The 20371-nt window shown below is 39.9% G+C and overlaps 1 protein-coding gene across 1 annotated transcript in view; it reads left to right on the forward strand.

Moving 5' to 3' along the window:
• The first annotated feature begins 1578 nt into the window (after window positions 1-1578).
• The window catches only part of LOC125699269 (transcription initiation factor TFIID subunit 4-like), a 132557-nt gene continuing 113764 nt past the window's right edge, over window positions 1579-20371 (forward strand). The window contains exons 1-6 of the mRNA XM_048958647.1: window positions 1579-2696; window positions 6406-6578; window positions 14788-14925; window positions 16104-16331; window positions 17456-17578; window positions 19397-19486. Of these exons, the coding sequence (XP_048814604.1) occupies window positions 1625-2696; window positions 6406-6578; window positions 14788-14925; window positions 16104-16331; window positions 17456-17578; window positions 19397-19486 (1824 nt within the window). The 5' untranslated portion in view covers window positions 1579-1624. The remainder of the gene's footprint in view (window positions 2697-6405; window positions 6579-14787; window positions 14926-16103; window positions 16332-17455; window positions 17579-19396; window positions 19487-20371) is intronic.

Genomic DNA, 20371 nt, shown 5'->3' on the forward strand with positions numbered 1-20371 from the left:
TGAGTACTGTTTTTCATGTGTACTACTGTGCTTTTACATGCACTTACTGCACAATTTCCTATTTGTACATCCTGAGCACCTCTTGATGCTGCCTGTTCTTTTACTGGACACTGGTTTAACTTCAGGAGACATTTGAACTTCCCTCATTAAAGAAACACGATCTTGTTTGGATATTCTTAATGCATTTTAGATGTAGTTTATTTTGATTTATCATAAACCTGTTCCTAAAAGCATGAATGTACAATCTGGAAAAACTATCCTGAATAAAAATATGTAACCTGGATGGTAACAAGTGATTAGCAGCTTAGCCTTGTGATTCCAGCCAGATCATATAGCGTATGGCTTTGGAGCTTGAGAATGGATTATCAGCTGTGTGTGTGGGTATAGTAAGACCATCACTCTTTTCTACAAGTTCACTTTATGCTTAGGTAGGTTATTCACTGATATGCATTTTTCAGTTTCGGGGAGAATCATAAAAAGAATCACCTGAAAAAAATCAGAAAGTGAATCACCATTTCAGGCCACTGAGTAGCAGACCAAATTGATCCAACTTTGCTATCCATGCTATCATAGGTCAGCAGACAGCCACTGGAATCCAAGCTGTTCTCCACTGTCAGCTTGAAAAATACATGGTGGTTATCACTTGTGTGCGAGAACAGATGTAATGAGTCGTGGAAAGTGATTATACATGTGGGCAAAATCACTTTCTGTGCAGGTCCCGTGAAATAAACTGTTCTGTCATTTGTCAAAGAAATTACAGACTAGAGCTACCGTTTTCCTCTTGGAAATTTCCAAATGCACGAGGCAAGCAGTAATGGAAAAAGCGCATATAGAAAAGCAATGATAAAATCGCTAGAAACAGAATAAACAGCCTCAAATTTCCAGTGGGGATGCTGAGGGAACAGCGTGAGGGCAGCTGCTGTGATGACGCAAAGAGCATTCTGGTAACAAGCCTTCTGCTAGCAGTGCAATGCAGGAGTTTTGGACACAAAAGCTTTAAAGCAGACACAACAGCCTGCCCGCATGACTTCCAGCAGCTTCAGTAGCACTTACGTTGCCGCCTTGGAAAAAATGCCTGCGTTGGGCTGCTGAACCTTTCTCGCAGCCTGTCTGCTTTTAGTTCTCGCTAAGAATGACCTGCTGCCTGGGATTGTTTTCACGAGGAATGAATGACTTGAAGGCAAAGCACACGGTTATGGCAGCTTTACAAACGCCAGGTAGCGCGATCGCACATTTCATTTCACAACGTGCAAACGCACAGCGCTCCGAGCCGGCTCGGCAGGCTTTCCCAACGCTCTCTGCCGGGCGTTAAAAACCCCTCACCGCCGAAGCGCTGCCGCCCGATGCTCCTTCACGCAGTACCCCTCCGCCCATACCGGGCAGACGCCAGGCCCTGCCCACGCCCTGCAGGCCAGGATGAGCGGGAGCCCCGCGCATCTCGGCGAATGTTCCCCGGCGCCGAAAAGCAAGCTCGAAAGCGCCAAGCCTGACATTCCGCCCGCGCCCCGCGAGCGCCCGCCCCACGGCGGGGAGAGCAGGAAGGCGGCCCCTCCCAGCGTGCCCCGCGCGCGACAGAGGCCGGCGCGCCTGCGCGTTGCGCGGCCGGCTCCCACCTCAGCGCAAGATGGCGGCGGGCGCCTCGGATCCCCTGGAAGAGATGCTGCTCTTCTCCGAGGAGGTGGACGAGAAGGCGGTCAGCGACCTGGTGGGCTCCCTGGAATCGCAGCTGGCCGGCGGCCGGGGCTCGGCCGAGGCGCCCCAGCCCAGGACCTCCGCCCTGTCCCAGCCGCAGCAGCCGCAGCAGCCGCAGCAGCAGCAGCAGCAGCGCCAGGGCAGCCTGGCGGGGGGCGGCAGCCCCGTCCGGCAGCAGCAGGGGCACCCCGCGCCCCCCCCCGCTACCGGGGTGGAGGAGGCTGCGGCGGGCCGTCCCGGAGCCGCGGAGAGCCGAGCCCCCGCCCCGGGGCCGCTCCCGTCCCCGTCTCCCCCGGCGGCAGCGACGGCGGTAGCGGCGGCGGCGGCGGCGGGGCGGGGAGTGAGTGTAAACAGTAGTAGTGTGCAGCAATCACATGGAGCGGCTCTGCTCGGCGGCAGCCCCGCCGCCCCGGCCCCGCCGCAGCCCGCCGCGCCCCCGCCCGCCCCGCCTGTCAACAACCATGTGGCCGCCGGCGCCGGCTCCCGGGACGCGGGCAGCCCCAGCCCCGGCCGCAGCCCGCCCGCCGTGGAGACGCCACCGCGCGACGAGGCCGTGGAGGGGAGCGGGGCGAAGGGCGGCGGGCGGGCTGCGACGGAGGGAGCCGACGCCGCCGAGCCCGCGCCGCTGCCTGGCGAGGCGGCGCCCAACGGGGAGGGCGCCGGGGGCCGGGCGGCGGCGGTGCCGCCAGTCAGCGGCCAGCAGAGCCCGGCCGGCAGGGAAGGCGGTGCGGCGCAGCCCAAGCCCGCGCACGGCCCTCAGCCCGCAGTAAACGCACTTGGCAACTCTGCCAGCCCCGCGCCCGCCGCCACCCCGCCGGGACCGGGCTCTGCTGCCAAACCCGCGGGCGTTGCCAAGGCGGGCGCTGCCCTCCCTGCCGCTTCGCAGGCGCTGTCGCCACGGCCCGCGCTGGGTGCTGCCCCGAGGCTGGTGGCCCCGCAGCTGATCGTCAGGCCGCCGCAGCAGACCACCATCCAGCTGCCGCCGGGCTTCACCATCCCGCCCGGTAAGTGGGGCGGGCGGGGCGGGCGCGCGGCTCTGCTCGGCCTTTCTCTGACGGAGGTTTTTCAAAGTTGGCGTTTTCCCGCTGCTCCGCGTGTTGCGAGCCAAAGGACGGGCGCCCGTCTGAGAGCGAGTCCTGGCCGACTGGTTGGCGTGAGCGAGGATGTGGTTGGCTTAGGGTGCTTTGCTGCTGGTGCAGAGTAGTTGTGCCTCTTGTTTGGCGAGTACTTGTTTCCTCTCGTTGAGAGAGTGATGGTCACGGTAAGTATTTTGTAACGGTGTAAAAACAGCTGTGCAGCAGAACAATCTGGAATGCGTTAACCAGGAATCACGTCTCTCTTGAAGCGCTCTGCAATCTGCTGTACTCTTGATGTGGAGAAAAGTTTTCTGTTTGCAGGGAATGCCTTTTGATGGGCACCGGGTGACCATGTCCACAAAGCAGTCTGGTTTAATGTAAAGTTCTTTTTGGTGTGTGTGACGATGTCACTCCTTGCTGGGTACTCACAGCCTTGCCATCACTGCATTTTGTTTCCAGCCCTGAAGAAGCCCCCGTGTCCTGCTTGTTCCCTTCTTAGTTTCTTGGTGTTGTTTTGTAAAGATGCAAGTTTGGCTGATGAATCAAAGCAGCACCTCTCCATCCTGGTAACTCCTACTTCACAGCGTATTGCCTTACCTAAACGTTCCCAGGGTCGCAGGCTGTGCTCCCATGCTTAGATTGCAACAAGTTGCTAAGTTAGTTACAGATCTAGGAGATGAATTGACATTTAATTTTTTCCTTTTTTTTAATTTTTTTTCTATTTGTGTTGACAGTGTGATACTACCTGTTGATACTGATGTAATCTGAAATGATTTATTTCTTTCACCATGTTTCTTTTAATAGCTGTTTTTTGTTAGCCAAGATAAATAGAGCAAAATGCAATAGAAGCGTGCTTCTGAGTGTGCTTTAGTAGCTCTTAGTAGCTGTGTATTTGACTGCAGCTTATGAAACTCCTGCTCCAAATTTTGATGCCCCAGTTGGATAAAGCTCAGTGGTTTCATGAAGACCTGACTAACTCAAAACTATTAAGGGGTTAGTTTAAAAATACATGACTATATTCCAATTATATTGTTAGCTTTAGCCATTGACTTCACTTTTTTAATATGCTTGGTAATTAGTGAATACCTATGATAAGTTATAGTATGATTTTGTATGAAGTTTCTGCAGTTTATTGCCTTTGTTCTGCTATGTAGTTTTTAAATAGAAGGGGAAAACAGAGTCCTTGAAAGCAATCTTGTCAGAGGTTTAGAGACAGTTCTGGAAATAATAGTGTGGAAAATGTATCACTTGAATTTAATTTTGTTACTAGATAGCTTGAAATCCATTAAATTTGCATTAACAGAAGGATAGCATGTTGGAAGGGTAAGAGTAATTCAGAAAATACGTTGTTGTTTTTGATTAATTACTCCTTAAGTTTGTGCATCATTATTAAATGATATTGAAACTCTCCTATTGTGATATTCTGCCTAATGCAGAAGTTTAGAATGAGTTTATTTTAGCAAATAATACTGATTAGCATACAATACCAGTACCAGTTCTGGCACTCCATACCAGCTCATGAGTTGGATCCTTTCGTGGCTGACAATAAGGAAAAATTAATTGCCTTGTTTAACTCAATTATGAGAATCTGACCACTTCCTGCATGCTGCAAAATAAAAGAATTTTCAAGTCCTCAAAGCTGGATTAAAATATAAAATTGCTGCACGAACACGTATGCATCTGTAGAAGTAGTTATATCTGCAGAATGTATTGAAACCGTGTGGCATGCATTGCAATTAATTTGTCCATTCTGTTCTTTTTTTTTTTAAATTCAGATTGAATTTTACAAGGTTGAAAAAGTAATTAACAAGACAGATGTGAATTGGTGTAATGACAATAGAATGTGTATTTTTTTGTGTGTGTGGTATGCATTATCCTCTAAGGATTTTTGCATTAGGTTCACGATGCTCACAGGAATGTATCCGTTCCGCACATTGGAGCAATTATTAATATTTGTTTGTCCAGAACAGCAGATATTGAGTACATCTTCTGCTTATGGGGTTTTCTACAAACCGTTAGGTCTGGTGCTGGAAGGGCTAATGCTCCTAGAAAGTTACCTTTTCAAGATTTGTTGTTGTTGCTGAGCTCTTTTAAAAATTACTCATCCAGGCTGTGAGAGAGACGTGATTGTATCCTTTGGATGAGGTCCTCGCAGTAGCTCTGTATGCTTTTTACCTTAAAGCTCGATTCCCACAGCTCTTCAGTTCATAGTGGCAGAAATGTGGTTTCTGTTTGTGATTTTTGTAGTGAAGGTGGCTGGGAGCACCCAGGACTCAGTAAGTGAGGGCTTCTATTGGAGCTGCAGTTCAGTTGTGTTCATCATGGGACTGGGCTCTGTGTTTCTATGTCAGAGACTGAAAGAAAGATATAGACTGCTTCTGAATTTGGTCACTTGCTGGATATAATAGTGCTCAATATGTTTCAAAATCTATTTACTGAGGTTTTTTGTTTTTTGTTTTTCTGGGAAGCTAATACTTACAAGTGAGTATATGTTTTTACTTTCTTTATTTTCCCTTGCAAAGTTATAAAATGCATATGAAGAAATCTGTACATACAGATAAGTTGCAGGAACAACGTCTCCTGGCTCTGTTGTCAGCAGAGTGAAAGAGATTTCCTAGAAAGATTTTCCTGAAAGATCTGTTCCTTCTTGATAGTACACTGTATCCTACTCTCATCTAGGTCAGATTATTGGAATGTATTCTGAGACTAACTTGGAAATTCTTTTACATATTATATCTGGAGAATGGCTTCTTAATTCTGACTGAACTAGAAAAAGCACATTACATGCTTGCAGTGACCTGGAATAAGTGTAAATGTCCAGGTGATTCAGGGGCCAGCTGAGCCATTGGGAGCTCCTTTTTGACCTGCTGATAGTGGAAAACCAGGACAGTTACAGTAAGGGCAAGTCTGGATGGCACCGAATGGATGTGTAGAAGGGCTTTTATTTGTGAAGCGTATTATGAGAAAATAAAAGTATTTTCATTTACATCCAGAAAGTACTCTGTTCATTTAAAACAATTCCTTGGAATTTTTCCTCAAGCACCCGTGCTTCTAATTGTGTTGGGCCTGTGGGTGTGATAGTATTTTTCCTTCATCCCAAACCTCCCAGTACAGTGATGGTAAGTGCTGAATAAATTAATGTGTCAGAGCTCAAACATTAACTAGATCTCCAATACTGTATACTCAGAAATGTGCCTGGCTTAATGTTTGCATCCACACGTTCCCTAACGCTGTTGTTTTAGTAAAGCTCTCATGTCATTGTCCCTGGTATGTGCAAACTGAATGTTGTTCTCAGCAACTAGACTGTTGTTATAGTTTACTTTAGTGACTGTTTCTTTCGAGTTTTATTCTCCAAACCTTAGCTACACTTCTGTGCATCACTGCACATCTGTATGCTCAAGTTACCATTTGTTTTGGTCACCGTAAATTATAGGTGTTTGAATTTCAAACTAGCTTGAGTAGTTTTTGTTTGCTGGTGGGAGTTCCTTTTCTTCATTGAAGTAAAATCTCATATTGCACCCCAGCAAAAAAGAAAGGTACAGAATAAAGAAAAAGGGACAGTACTATTGTTGTTCTTATTCTATATTTCATAGTTACATGATTCCTTATAACTCGTGTTATTCGTTATTCTCACTAGGCATGGTCTTGGTGCGCACGGATGCTGGACAACTTGTGATGGTACCTCAGCAGGCTCTAGCCCAGGCACAGATGCAGGCTCAAGTGCAGACCCAGGGACAAGGTCCTGCCAGCATTTCGCCTCGACTTTCAGTGCCCACAAGTGGCCCAGTTTTTCGCCTAACAACAACTCAGGTATGTCTGGCTCGATTTCACCTTGCTTTTGTGTGTTTCGTTTTCCTCTGTCTTGTACATTATTGGTTCTTTGACAAATGTGCTTCCTGCGCATACACTTTTTGTTTTTTTAATTGACAACCAAGAAATACTTATTCAAATACAGTTCATTTTCAGTGGCTTGAATTTTTTTTTTTCTTTTTTTTTTTTTCCAGAAAAGTCTAAATTGCAGGTTTGCTCAAGAGCCTTTTTGGGCTTTGAGTTCATTGGAGGTCAGAGGGCTCATCTTAGACAGAAATTAGTTTGGAATGTGTGCCACTGACTAGTAAATGACTTTGTTCCCTCTCTGAGTCATTGTGATATTCCAGCATAGTGATGGATGTGATCACTAGAAATTAGAAAAGAGAAAGCAAAGCGTGTTCTATGCCAGAATTCACACTAGTTACATTTTTGTAGTATACTTTATCTGGGAGAAAGATTTGATTCCTCTGGTTCACTTCTGTTTTATTTTCAAGGATGAAAGTGTGGAATTTGTTTATTTATTTATTTTAAATTACTTTGTAAAGTTTTTTTGTTTAAAATTCTGTAAGGATGTTGTTCAGCTTCAGACTATGTATGGCCAGTCTTACTAGAATGTAGAGGTAAGCATCTTCAGATGTATAGGGCTGTTGTGCTATGATAATTACAGACAGAGTGAAAGGTAGCTTTGCCTAAGTTCATTGCTTATAAAAGAGATAACTCTGAAAGTAGGTGAAAAATATGCCCTTAGAATTTTTGATTGATTGTTGTGTATCTTGCTTGAAATATCTTAAATATGTATATTCATATTTGATTGCTGTCCCATTATATGCTTTGTGTTTTACATCATGTTTGTAGTTTAAGAAATTGTTTAGTTAAAAACTAAAAGCAATGGTAAATTTTTCAGAAGAGAAGGAAGTCAGAATAGAATTGCATAATTGAAAATGAGGTAATCTAAACCATAGAGTAGCCAAGTAAAATGCAAGTTTTAGGTATGAATGCAATAGGAATATTGTGTAGCTCAACAGAATGTATCTCAAGAAGAGATAAAAGCCTGGAAACATTTGAAAAACTTTGTGCTGCCAGAAAAAAGGTAAGCACAGTATTAGATGCAATATTGTAAAAGAACTCTGCAGAAAGGGCAGCTGGTTAATATCTAAATTTGTGAGATCTGGAAGGCTAAGAAGATTTGTAAAAACCCTTCAGAGATAAATATGAGATGTCAGGAATAAACACAGTGACAAGCCTATATTGATTTCCAGGTGTTTTTCTGTTTGTTTTTTTTTACTGATTTGACACAAAGAGAAATCTGGACAATGTTCACTATTTAGTTTGTGCGTCCGTTATTGGTTGTTTGCTTTCTTGTTTTGTTTGTTTGCTTTTAAAATAAATGCATTACTTCTTTATTACTGACTACGAAAGAACATACAGCACACACTCTAGCAATGGATTCTGAGATGAGTGTATAGCATAAATGCATAACAGATCATGGGGTGGGACTGCACCAAGAATATGACCTCAGTCTGTTAAAATGAGTTAGGTTTAGTTGGTTTGGTTTCATACTGTAAGTTTTTGTGCAACTTTAATTGCTGTGGGTAGCATTCAGAATTAAAATTCAGAGTGGAAGCATTCATAGGAAATTACACATTAAGAAATAGTCTGTTATTTGAGAACATATGAGGAGAACATCTTTATTGTACATAGAATTTTATGACAAAAATGCAGTTCTGCTTGGCTGCCTGTGTTCAGTCTTTATTAGAAGGTTGGAATTTGTATGTGTGCACAACAGATGTTGGGAGTTGATCATATTGGCCTCAGGCAGGTGTTCTCCAGTTATATGAAGCTGTTAAGATTGTGGAAATAGTGTACTCTGACGTGCTGGGTTTTTGTAAAAATTAAGCTCTGAGAATACTGCATGTTCGTGTGGTGGTAGAGATGCTAAAAATCTGAGGGAGCTAGTTCTAGTATTAGGATGATGTAGTGTAGTGTCCAGTGATAAATACTATGCTAAGTTTTTGGAAGTGTTGGTTGTTTGAGTAGTCATTCTGGTTAGCCAAGAAAAAGGATGAAGTGCTAAAATGCAGAGTTGTATGTACTGAAAAGGCATTCATCCAGTGAGTTAGTACTCAAAGCATTTTCTAGGATACCAGCTCTTACTACAAAGAACGTGTTAGTCAGTGTCTACTTCATAGCTCCTCTGTTTGCTTTTCTTTAGTTTGTACTCATTTCTAGCCAGTGTCAAATACCAGCTCAGTAATTGTTTTCAGTGTTACTGATGTAATTTCTGTGTACACTTTAAATAATTATATTAAGGAAGTATGCTAGGAGCTACGTAATTAGATGTAAAATAAGGGTTATTAAATTATCTCACAAAGAAATGGTAAAATCTGGTAGTTAGCTTTGGCATCTCATTGAGTGCTGTGAGTGAGAGCTGCAGAATATAAAAGGAACAACTTTAAAAATAACAAGAAAGATGGTCTGCAAAACTAACAGAGTGTGTCTGTGAAATCGGAAGCTCCGTGAATCTCCTTCCTCTCTCTCTCTCAAAAAAAAAAAAAAAAGGTGAGGAAAATAAATAAATGTTTTAAGTGTTCTTAAATCAAATTGACTTAATCAATACATACAGCTATACAGACTCTGGGCTACTTCTTTAGCCTGGTAATGCATCAAGGTATCCTTCCTATATCCCAGGACCATTATTTGATAGATCTTCTCCCTGTTGTTTGCGAGGGAAAATTCCTGTGACTTCAGCAGCTGTGCTTCCATCCAGAACAGTCTATGAGGAAAGAGCCAACTTTCTGTAGGAGCAGCAGAAGAAAGCATAGTTTAATTTCCCTCAGGATTTAGCATATGAGCTTAGCATAACTCTTTCCTTTGATTAAAACACAAGCACGTGTTGCCTTGCTGAAGGCTCAGAGCTCAGATATCTCCATGTAAGAGTATTTTCTTCCCCGGGTAGAAAAGTAAGCATTGTGATTGCCGTGTCAAACAGAAAAGTTCGGGAAAATTGAGACACATGAATTCCCATTCATCCTACGATAATCTCTTCTTTAACTGTGCAGTGAGTTGCAGTCTGTGATAAATGCACAAAGATAAAAGCATCAGCTAGACCAGGCACACCATTACTGCAATTACTGTTGCACTGCAAACCTAAATTTGGTGTTTCTTTCCTCTGGGGTGCTTGGCTATTTAAGTTACTTCTTTTGATTATAGTGCCTTGATTCCATTTCTGTTAAAATTCTGCAAACTGACAAATCAGATAAGCGAGTACCTTGTAGGAGAGGTTCTGCATTAAACTAATGCAGGGCTTAAAGGCTGTAGAGTATGGGAGAGTCACAAAAGCATGCGCAATGTTTGGAGGGCGGTCAGAAGTAGTGGAATGGATTCAGGCTGAAGAATCAGTATTTGAAAATAATAGAATAGTACGGAGAAAGCAGTTGTGGAGACAAGTACCTGTAGTACAAAGATATGTGTAATATTTCAGTGATCTTCTAAATTGGCATCTATGTGGCTTCTTTAAGTAAGAATTCAACAAAAGCTTGAAATTTTACATTAAAATAATTTCAGTTCAGGTCTATAATAAGGTTATAGATGACTGTGAGAGGGATAGGGATATTAACTACAGCTAACTACACTTTTTTTAAAAAAATAGGGAAATTATATGTCCAAATATTCAGATGTAGAAGAACAAAACATTTTTTGGTTTAGGAATACAATTCATCTTGTAGGTGTAGCTAGCAGAACCTTATCTTTTTAAAATACCTCATGTTTTACCAGGAAGAACTTATCTTATGAAGGATTATTATGAACTTTTGATGCATTAAGAAGTTACACTTAGTGAAGACTTGAAAAAAAAGAAAGTGAAGACTTTCTCACTGATAATGCTTGTTTGAAGAAAGCATTTAACAAGATGATAAATTTATAGTGAATGTTGGTTTGAATTAACAGTGAATAATTTTCTTTGAATTTTTTATTTCTACACATTTGTTTTAGTTTCCTTTTGGTTTTGATCAAAATCATTTTTTTTTCTGCATATTAAATCATTAACATTGGCAGAACTGCCCCTGCTGTATGACCTTAGTTAAAACAGTGTGTGAAGAATGAGCTAGTATTTGATGGAACCTCAGTTGTCTTAGAAAAAAAGTTTGCTGTAGAGTCTTCTACTACAAGTAGATCAAAAAAGCACAGGTTTACTTGCATCCCTATATGTATTCTTCAGAGATGAAGACTTTGCAATTATTATTCAGTTTGTGTTACACTTTTGCCTCCATATCTTGTTTGGAAGCCTGTGCTTCTAAAATTATGAAAAATGAGTAGGTGCTGCCATCTAGTTTTTCTCTGGTGAGTTTCTTTTGTTTATCTATGCTTTTCGTTTGTATAGCTGATGGGTTTTCATGCTTTTGATGTGGCACATACTTGTTTGCTGGTTTTCAGAACCCATTAGTTTAATTTTCATAACCAAAAAAGGAGAAACATAAATTTTTCAATTAAAATTATTTGAAGTCAGCTACAAAATTAAAGTGCTTCTGGACAGCAAAAAGAAAGAAGTGAGCATCATATAGAGAAGAGCAGCATTAAGCAGCAGCTTGGCCTTCACCATCATAAGTTCTGAAATTGTTAATGTTTGAGAAACTCTTCTTGCTAAAGCTGAGCCTTTCAAGTCCGAGATGGTTCTGGTGACACACTGTGCCTGTATTTGTATTTCTGTTCTTTTACAATTTTGACTTTTTTTTTCTGGTTTGTGTATTTATTTTTTCTGTTTTTCATATCCTTCCTGTTTCCCTGATAAATGCTTGTTTTGCCTCTTTGAAGTAAATTGTAAGCAAATTGAAAAATCTTTGTTGTTTCCTGAAGCGCATTAACTTTATTATCACATCAGCTATCCCATAGTATTTTTGTACAGATAGTTTTGAGGCTTGTTCCTCTCATACAGAATTCTGGAAAAGACATTTGTGTTAGCAGGGCAGGTTGAAATGCCGATACCTTGGCTGTGCTTCAGCCACAAAACCGTTTTCCTTCCACACATTCTACTGCTTACCTTTTGTAGAGTTAACATACAATTTTTCAACTTCTTGAAGTATCATGCCTATAGCACTCCCAATCATTAGTAAGGCTTTAAAATTAAGCTTGCAAAGATTAGGAAATGCTGAATTCCTGAGCAGTGCAGTACTGGCTCCCATATGCACATGCTTTGTACTACATGATCACGTTGCTATTTTTCTTAATTTTTAAAACATTCAACAACCTTGTGAAGAATTATGTGATATTTTCTTCCTTAACTGTTCCGTGGATTGCTTCAGGCTTATTTGCTGCTCAGTTTCTAAGCATCTTTTTGAAGTGGGTATTAATAACTAAACAGGTTTTTTTTTTTTGCAATGCTTACCCCTACAATAACTTTCTCAACAATACAGTCGAGGGGACTATTAGCCTCTTTTTATAAGTAGAAAATAAAGATATTAAGTGAATAATTAAATATACTGGTTAACTTTTTGTGTTTGTTTTGCCTTCGTTGTCTCCAGCTGTAGCCATGACCACCACGTCACTGACTCTACTTTCCAAGTTGCACACTCATGTGTATGGCATAGGAGAATTCACGTTAGGTTATCTGTATTTGCATGCAATAGAATATCTGTGCGGTAGCACAAACTCTGTGCCACTCAGGTAGAAGTAGAATCTAGCCTTAGGGCCGAAATTTTACCCACCAGATTCTTTGGTTTGCTGTGCTTCTCCTCATGCCCTCCTTACCTTTTGTGTTTTTCTTTCTTCCCTTCTTTTTCTTTCTTTTTTCTTTTAAATGCACTCCAGCAGTGGTGTCAGGTGAGGCCTGTGTCCCTTAGCAGTGTTCCTTAATGCTGGCACCCTGAGTGTACATCAGTAGGTGGCACAGAACACAACTATGCCACCAACTTTTTTCCAGAGGTTTACTGACATCAGTGTACTAACCTGTGACAGTTTGAATGGCCTTGATTTTGAAGAGCTGCAGATACACAAAGTAATCCCCAAAGTTTGTGTTGTCCTGCCTAAGCACTGGCAAATATTTCCTGTGTATTTCAGTGTAGTTTTTCCTTATTCATGTGGCCTGCTTTTTCAAGTGCATCGTTTTGATTATTCCTTCAAATATAACAGTGGCTCACTTGTGCACAGCAGGTACAAAGCAGTTTGTTCCTGTTTATGCCTCAAGCTTTGCCTTGCCACTTTTGTGTCCAGAGAGCTGGTGAGAAGGTCTACATAAGAAAGTTATTTAAGCAGTGAATTTGCTGTACCCAGAGTAATTCCACACTGGCTCCTTCCAAGAACAATTACAATGTGCACTGACTGCTTCTGTGGAAGTGAAGTAACTGACTTGTGCAGACAGAAAGAATCTTGGGACATCCATCCTCCATGCTGGCCAGATCCATTTGAAATCCATGCTTCCAGATCTGCACTGCGCTGTGCCCTGCTTAGAACAGTTAACCTCTTTGCGTGCAAAGAGCCAACTCATGTCTGCGTATGAAAGGCTATCTTAAGTATTCTGAAGTGTCCCTGTGGAGATTTGTATTGGAGTATTCATTCATGTCCTGGTTTCTTTGCGTGTTAATTTACAGGTGCCGTGGAAAGGCCTTTAAAACATTGCATTTATATATTTAGGAAGCGCAAAATACATGATGCATCTGTTAAAAAAGTAATACACCTACCTTTGAAAATATATCCCTTTCTTGGTCTTGGTTAGTAATTTTGGAATTTAATTACTCTCGTACCAAACCTTAGCAGTTGTTCTTTAAAGGTCATTACAAAATCTTTTATGTTATGATTTTCTTATACAGCATTGATAATTTTTGTGGGGGTTTTTTTCCCTCATATATTTCCCTTGACTTTTATTTACAGTTTTCCCTTAATAGAAAATACAGCTGATAGCTTCTAAATTTTGTGATTATTTTACTAGATCTTGTTGATGTGTTTGTATTGGGAGTTCTTATGGTGTCTTCTGGCAATTTATAATTGTCATTTTAATACAATTTTCATGATGCTTGCAAATAATATAAGGAAATTCTAATGTTTCTGATCCACTCATTTCATATTTGACTTTTTAATGTATTTGAGATTTGGAACCATGGTTGTAAAAAGTTGCATTAATTTCTTTGCAGTAGTAAGGCTTTTTCTTCAAGTCCAACTCATTAATAGATTTTATGGCAACTTTGTATGAAAAGCTGTTGTCACTAGTGATTTTTAAAATAGGATGCATTTAGTCTTAGCATTTCACAGCTGGCTCATGTGGTCTGGCACAATGGAGAATTGTGTATGGAATATGTTGCAAACTTAGGTAACACACTATTATGGTATGGAAATTTCATGTTTTAATTATATGTGATTTTTTTTTCCTAGAGCATATTCTTATGCTGAATTGAGAACATTTATTAATTGAGGAAAATTCTGTAGCGAGTAGTCTGAGTTATGTATGTATTTACAGAGTTCTGACTGCAGATCTTTCTTGGAACTGAGTGATGTCAGAAGTTTGCCTGGTTATCTCCCTTCTTTGTAAATCTCCACTTCTGTAAGCAGTCACTGACAAGAAGGGGGCTGACAGCATAGGGATTTTAGCTCAGAAACTGATCATAAGCAAATGAACAAGATATGCAGGATTCATATTTATAAATGCAAGCATTTATAAATGCTTCAGGTGCATATAGTTTCATGTGACCAGCAAAATTGAAGCTAGTGGTCTTTTGTACACTTGAGAAAAGAAATGTGGCATTTTAAATCCTAAGAAGCATTTATGATAATTCTTCTACACAGACACACAATTCTACCTATTTGTGATGATGTTGTTTATTGCCTCTAGGCTGCCTTAGCATGGAAGAAATCCAAACTCGAGAGAAAAATCTTGAGAGCTATCCAAACAAAGAAAGCAAAACAGAAATTAACAAAAAAAAATTGCATTTTTTTTTCCTGAGATATCAGGTAGATTTTTAAACTTTATTTATTCCCCCAAGTACAGAAGATAGATATTCAGTGTTGCTGGACTGATGGTATTTGCCTGAAAATATATATATTTTTTTCTGTCTTATCTTTTCCCAGTATTAATTTCCCTTCAGAAGAATTCATAGAAAAAGCAAATGTGTATATAAAGAACCAATATGTGCTCCTGCCAATTAGAAACTCATGTATTGATGAATAATTACATGTAAATATTACATATAATTAATGATTAAATTGCTAATTTTTCTTTTATTAGCAACCAACTTCTGTAGCCACATCTACTGTTCGCCTTGGACTTCCAGTGCAAGCCAAAGTTGTTCAGTCAACTGCAACACCTGTTAGTGCTACAGCTGCTGCAACTCTGCCAGGAGGCTCTATTCTTTCACATACCACAGTAAGTACTGAGAATATAAAAAGCAAAAGACGGAATAAGAAGTTTTGTTTGTAATCATGTGGTTTTCCTAATGTGAATTTTAATGAGAAATGTTAACGTGTTTATTTTTATCACAAGCATAAAAATCAGTAGTGAATCGATCATCTGTCTGTTTTATGCAGGTGTTGGATGATAGCCTGTATTTTATTTTGTTGTTTCCTAGCTAATAGAAAACAAACGGGTAGTATAATTTCTTTTTTTTTTTTCTTTTTTAAAGTAAAAAATCAGTTGGGCTCTTTAGTATTGTTTCAGCGGTGGACTCGTAGCACTAGGTTTGTCCCCCGTCGAGAACTGTGGTGTCTATGACTGCGTGGACACCACTGCCATAGTGTACACCATGCATTGCAGTGCAGGTGCCTGGGTCAGCTTGTTCTGTGTCTGTGCCAAAACTCTGCAGGTAGGTTGGATCAAGAAGTTTTAATAGGTTCTGCTCAGCATGCTATGCTGCCTGGCTGAGCTCTCTAGTTTCTGCAGTGCCATTTGGTGTGTCAGTTTGAGACTTCTTGGCACTGGGAAAGGTGGCATATTTAGTCAGATCATGTCAATGCTGAACTGGACTGAGCGTGTGTGTATGTGGTCCTCTGTTCAGCCTGGTAAGCTTTCCAACCTTCTAAGATTGAGGACAGTGCAGCAGGATCTTTACGTACAGCCAAGCTACAGAGACAGTTCTGTTTGCAAAGGCTAAAGCACATATGCAGCCCTTGTGCTCAAATTAGGTTGTGAAACTGTGGTGATGCATTTGTGTAATCTGGATCTGAGCTGTAACTGTAGTGTAGAGCATTGTAAGCTTGATGACATGGCGATGGATCGTTGGGAATTGTCTTGTTTGTGTCAAGGGACAAATCTACAAAAAGTTGAGGTGAAGAAGTAACATCAGAACAATCATCTTAAAGGACTGGGTAATAAAAACTCATTTTTAGTTGTACATTGATTTTTGTAATAAAAAGAAATTTAGATGAGATTGACTTCAGTGTGGTTAAATGGTAACAAAATTAGAGTTATAATGAAGTTAACATTTTTATTTTGTCAGTAAAGGTGTATTTGAAAGGAAATACATTTTTTGTCAGACTTCTAAGAACTTTGTGGTTGGGTGAAAGATTTAAAAGAATGACCTGTTTTCCAACCTAAAATACTCATAGGTATCAGTAGGTACAACAAATGCTCAAAATTTGTTCAAGACTACAGTATCAACGGGAACACCAACATCTCAACAGCCTGCAGTAATTACTGGTGGACAAACTCAATCTGCAGCACAAAACCAGAGTCAGCCTCGGCTCCCACTTCCACCTCATACAACAGCACAAGTGCCAGCACAGCCCCAAGTCATACCAAGCTCTCCTGTACCTGGAACTACAGTTGTATCACAGGTAAGTATTAAAATATTAGTCACTTGGTTTTCTTAGTATTTTATGAACTACTTGGATCTATTCAGAACTGGAAAATTCCATGCAAGCCTACTTCCCGTAATGAAACAGCTATGTTACAAAACAGAAGCCTTTCCACTCATTTTAACTAAGTGGAATACAAATTCTGTAAAGGGTGAGCAGCTGTGGTTAGTTTTCCCCATCTTACCATATATTTGTATATGGGGAACTGCTGAATCACGGCCTGAACCTCTGATTGATCACCTGATGCGAGCAATGAGTCAGCCACAGGAGCACAGGTGAAGGCAATTCACCTGTGCTGCTGGAATGGATGGAGCCTGGCTCTACCTCTCCCAGATCCATTTAAGAGAGGAGTGCCAGGGGGGAAGGATCTCTTCTGGAGATCTACTCTGCTGGATTTTCACAAGTGAGCCCAGAGTATGGGTGAGCATCCTATGTTTTCTGCTTTTGTGTAATAGTTATGTAGGCAAGCTCTCTGGTATGCCTCATAACTATAACGTCTGTACATTCATAGATTGTACAATTCATAAATAAGTGGAAATCTATGGTTAAGCTGAAGTGTATTGTTTCTGGTTCTCAAAGTTTTGGGACCAAATTACAGCATATAAAAATATATTGAAAAATAAGAGCATCGGATCTTATGCTGATGAAAAACATTGCGTATGATAGAATTTGAATGATTTCTAATTTGGTTTTATTGATGTAGCTGCTTTGTACAAAAACACTGAATCAATAATTCAACAAATTAAGATAACTTAAGGAATGCTGTACATTGTGCATTCCAAAGGAGAATGTATCTGCAACAAATTGTTACATTAGTTCTTGCATTTATACTTATTTCTATCAAATCAAAAGGTAAGATGTTTATGATTTCCTTCTCTGACTTCTGTTAGTCATTATGAAGTATGATGTTCAGTTAAATAAGACATGAAGAAAATGTCAGGTAACTAACAGCAATGGCAAAATAACAGCTGTTGTATGTGCAGTATCTCCTGCTTGAATTAGAACAATTTAATCATTTTCTGTATTTATAGTAATTGGAATGTACAGTGATAATTCTTGAAAAATAGCATGTGTCTGATTTTTATTTTCTTTGGCTTTTGCAGGAGATGCAAGAGAATGTGAAAAAATGCAAAAACTTTTTAGCTACTCTTATAAAACTTGCTTCTCATAATTCACCTTCTCCAGAAACATCCCGCAATGTGAAAGCTCTGGTTCAGGATTTGTTAGTAAGTATTTAGTTACCATTCCCAAATGTTAATTCCTCATTAAACTCATCATTCATGCATGAGTAACATGCTGAAAACTGTTGCTATAATATAGGGAAAGGAGTTGGGGCGCATCAAAATGCAGATTTTCTGTTATTCAGTGTATTTCAAAAATCTGATAAAGCGGGCTTTCTCGTTGTATAATCAATGGATATAAAGATGTTACAATCACAATATAGTCAAGAGAGTTTGGCAAAGTGGACAATGATAACAAAAGAGAACAAATGGAAGGGTTACCCTTATGCTGGGCTCACCTGCAAAACACCAGAAGAGATCCTTCCCCTCTGGTAGCCAGCTCTTAAATAGGTCCAGGAGGGGTGCAGCCAGGCTCCCCTCCTTCCGGCAGCACAGCTGAGTTGCCTTCACCTGTGCTCCTCTGGCTGACTCATGGCTCACCTCAGGCGATCAATCAGAGGTTCAGGCCGTGACTCAGCAGTTCCCATACACTCATATATTCTGAAAGAAGGGGAAATACAGCAGAATATTTAGTATGGATTAATCAAAAGTAATCTTGTTTTGATAGCTAATTCTTTGCTCTGTGTGGAAATTTTTTTTTAAAAAAAGATTTTTTTTTCCTTTTTTCCTTGAGGATTCATTTTATTTTCCTCTAAACCATGATCTTTTCTGAAAAAGTAAAAATCCAATTAATGTTTTAACCACAGTATGAATGTAGAAATCTGCATAATGTGATTGAGAGTTTCAAGAACTGTAGGAAAAGTACTTTGCTAAGCTACAGTGTCTAGCAGTTCTCAAGGTAGATGCCCCTGCGTGGAGCCTTAACTGTGAGTTAATTTCTAGAAGAAAAGCTGTCTTTTGGCTGAACAGAACCTGTGAGCTTGGAAAAAAGGTTAACTTGAGTAGTCTTCAGGGCAACAGACATTTCAAAGTTGCATGAATGCACTGCAAACAGGTGCTACTTTGGAGTTGTACAAATGGTCAAGCTTCTTAAAAGGTATCAATCTTTGAAGAACTTGCACTTGAAAGTAGTTGATACCTGTTTCTTTGAATTCGTTGGCAGAAATCTGTATTGTTTAAATAACTCCTAAAACATTTCGAGTAGAAACAATTAGGCAGTAATATTCTCTAGTTCCTGTGAAAACTCATTTTAAGTTTTGATAACTAAGAAACAGTAAATAAAGGTAGCTACTTAGAGTATTTTAAAATAATGGGCACGTACGTAAGAAATATATTTATTTAGTGGAGGTTGTATTGGTTTGTTTCTTTTTCTCTGTCAGTCTAACAGCCTGGCTGTACTGGGAGTATCTGAAAAATATATCTGCATTACACAGTTCTCCTGTATTTACTACTTAGTAAACTAGTAAATATATATATATATAATATAATCTATATTTTTATAAGCTTCTATTTTATGAACATATGTAAGTATAGGCAGATGTTTTTATATATGTGTACTTTTAATACTCGTACATATGCTTTATGTAAGCATGTATGTATATTCTAATTTAAATTGGACCTTCAAAACTGCCTTTGGAATCAAGTAAAGCCGTTTTCTTATTAAAAGAGCTGGCAAATTTTATAATCACTTGTCAGTCTAAATCAACAACCTCTTTTTGGATTAATATTTTTTAAAAGAAATCAAGAATCAAATGTGTTTGTGTGTGTATGTGTACGTAGATACACATGTATACCATGTGTGGACATTTTAACATACGTGAACTTGGTTTCATTATCTGAAAAAACAACCAAACAACAGAACTGAATTGTTGATGATTTTATATATTTTTAAAAATTATTATTTTCTTTTTTTTCCCCTCCAAGGATGCAAAGATTGATCCAGAAGAATTTACAGGCCGCCTCCAATCAGAACTCAAATCATCTCCTCAGCCATATCTTGTACCTTTCCTTAAGGTAACGTGAATATTGTTTAGATAAACTTATTTCAGTGGAAATGTTAGCGCTTTGAGTTTTAGAGAATGGCTTTTTTAAGTGGAATTAATTTCACCTGTCTAAAGCAGGCGTCCTCAATATTTTGTGGTGAGGATTTTTCCTGAAATCTGCTCAGCTGAAACTTATGCAGTACCCACCTCTGTCAGGCCAGCCAGGTGCTGCTTGTTCCCTTCCTGGCTGGGAGCCTTGGCTATGTACTCCAGTTAGCTGCACCCAGCAGGTCAAGAGGATGGTAAGAAAACGGGATTTCCTACAGGAGGCAGGTCTCCGGTTTGAGACTTTGGTTTAGGTTTAAGCAAAATTTATGTGTGGTTTAGAGCTGATCTGGAGCTTACTGCTTGAGTAGCCTTGAACTAGAACAATTTATTAATCAGATTTGTTTATAAAAGTTGTTACTGATTTGTTTGGAAATTATATGTTGTTTATTCTGTAGTGTTTCTTTGCATTAAGCTTTCTGCGTAGTCCATTTCTGTAAAGTACACCATGTCCACTGGAGGAGTTACAAGGTCTATAGAACACTTCAGATAATTAGACTTTCTCCATATTGTTTATTGTAATCTAAGTTTGAGACATCAAGAACTTTCAATTAATGTGCAATTGCAATGATGAAAAACTGGATAATGCTATGGGAATAACTGATAAGTTGATCCTGCCTGTAATCTGCAACGTTTCATATAGAAATTCTAATGTGATTCCAAACAGATTTATTGATCTTGCAGTAATAAACATAGGGGTAAATTTAACTTCTGTTTTTTTTTCCTGCATTACCTAAAATAGCTTCCATGTGCAAGATTAGACACGTACAAACGTAATTATGCTCTAACAGAGCCACAACGATTGTTCTGA

The sequence above is a fragment of the Lagopus muta genome, chromosome 12, assembly GCF_023343835.1.
Source record: "Lagopus muta isolate bLagMut1 chromosome 12, bLagMut1 primary, whole genome shotgun sequence".
Taxonomy (NCBI): domain Eukaryota; kingdom Metazoa; phylum Chordata; class Aves; order Galliformes; family Phasianidae; genus Lagopus; species Lagopus muta.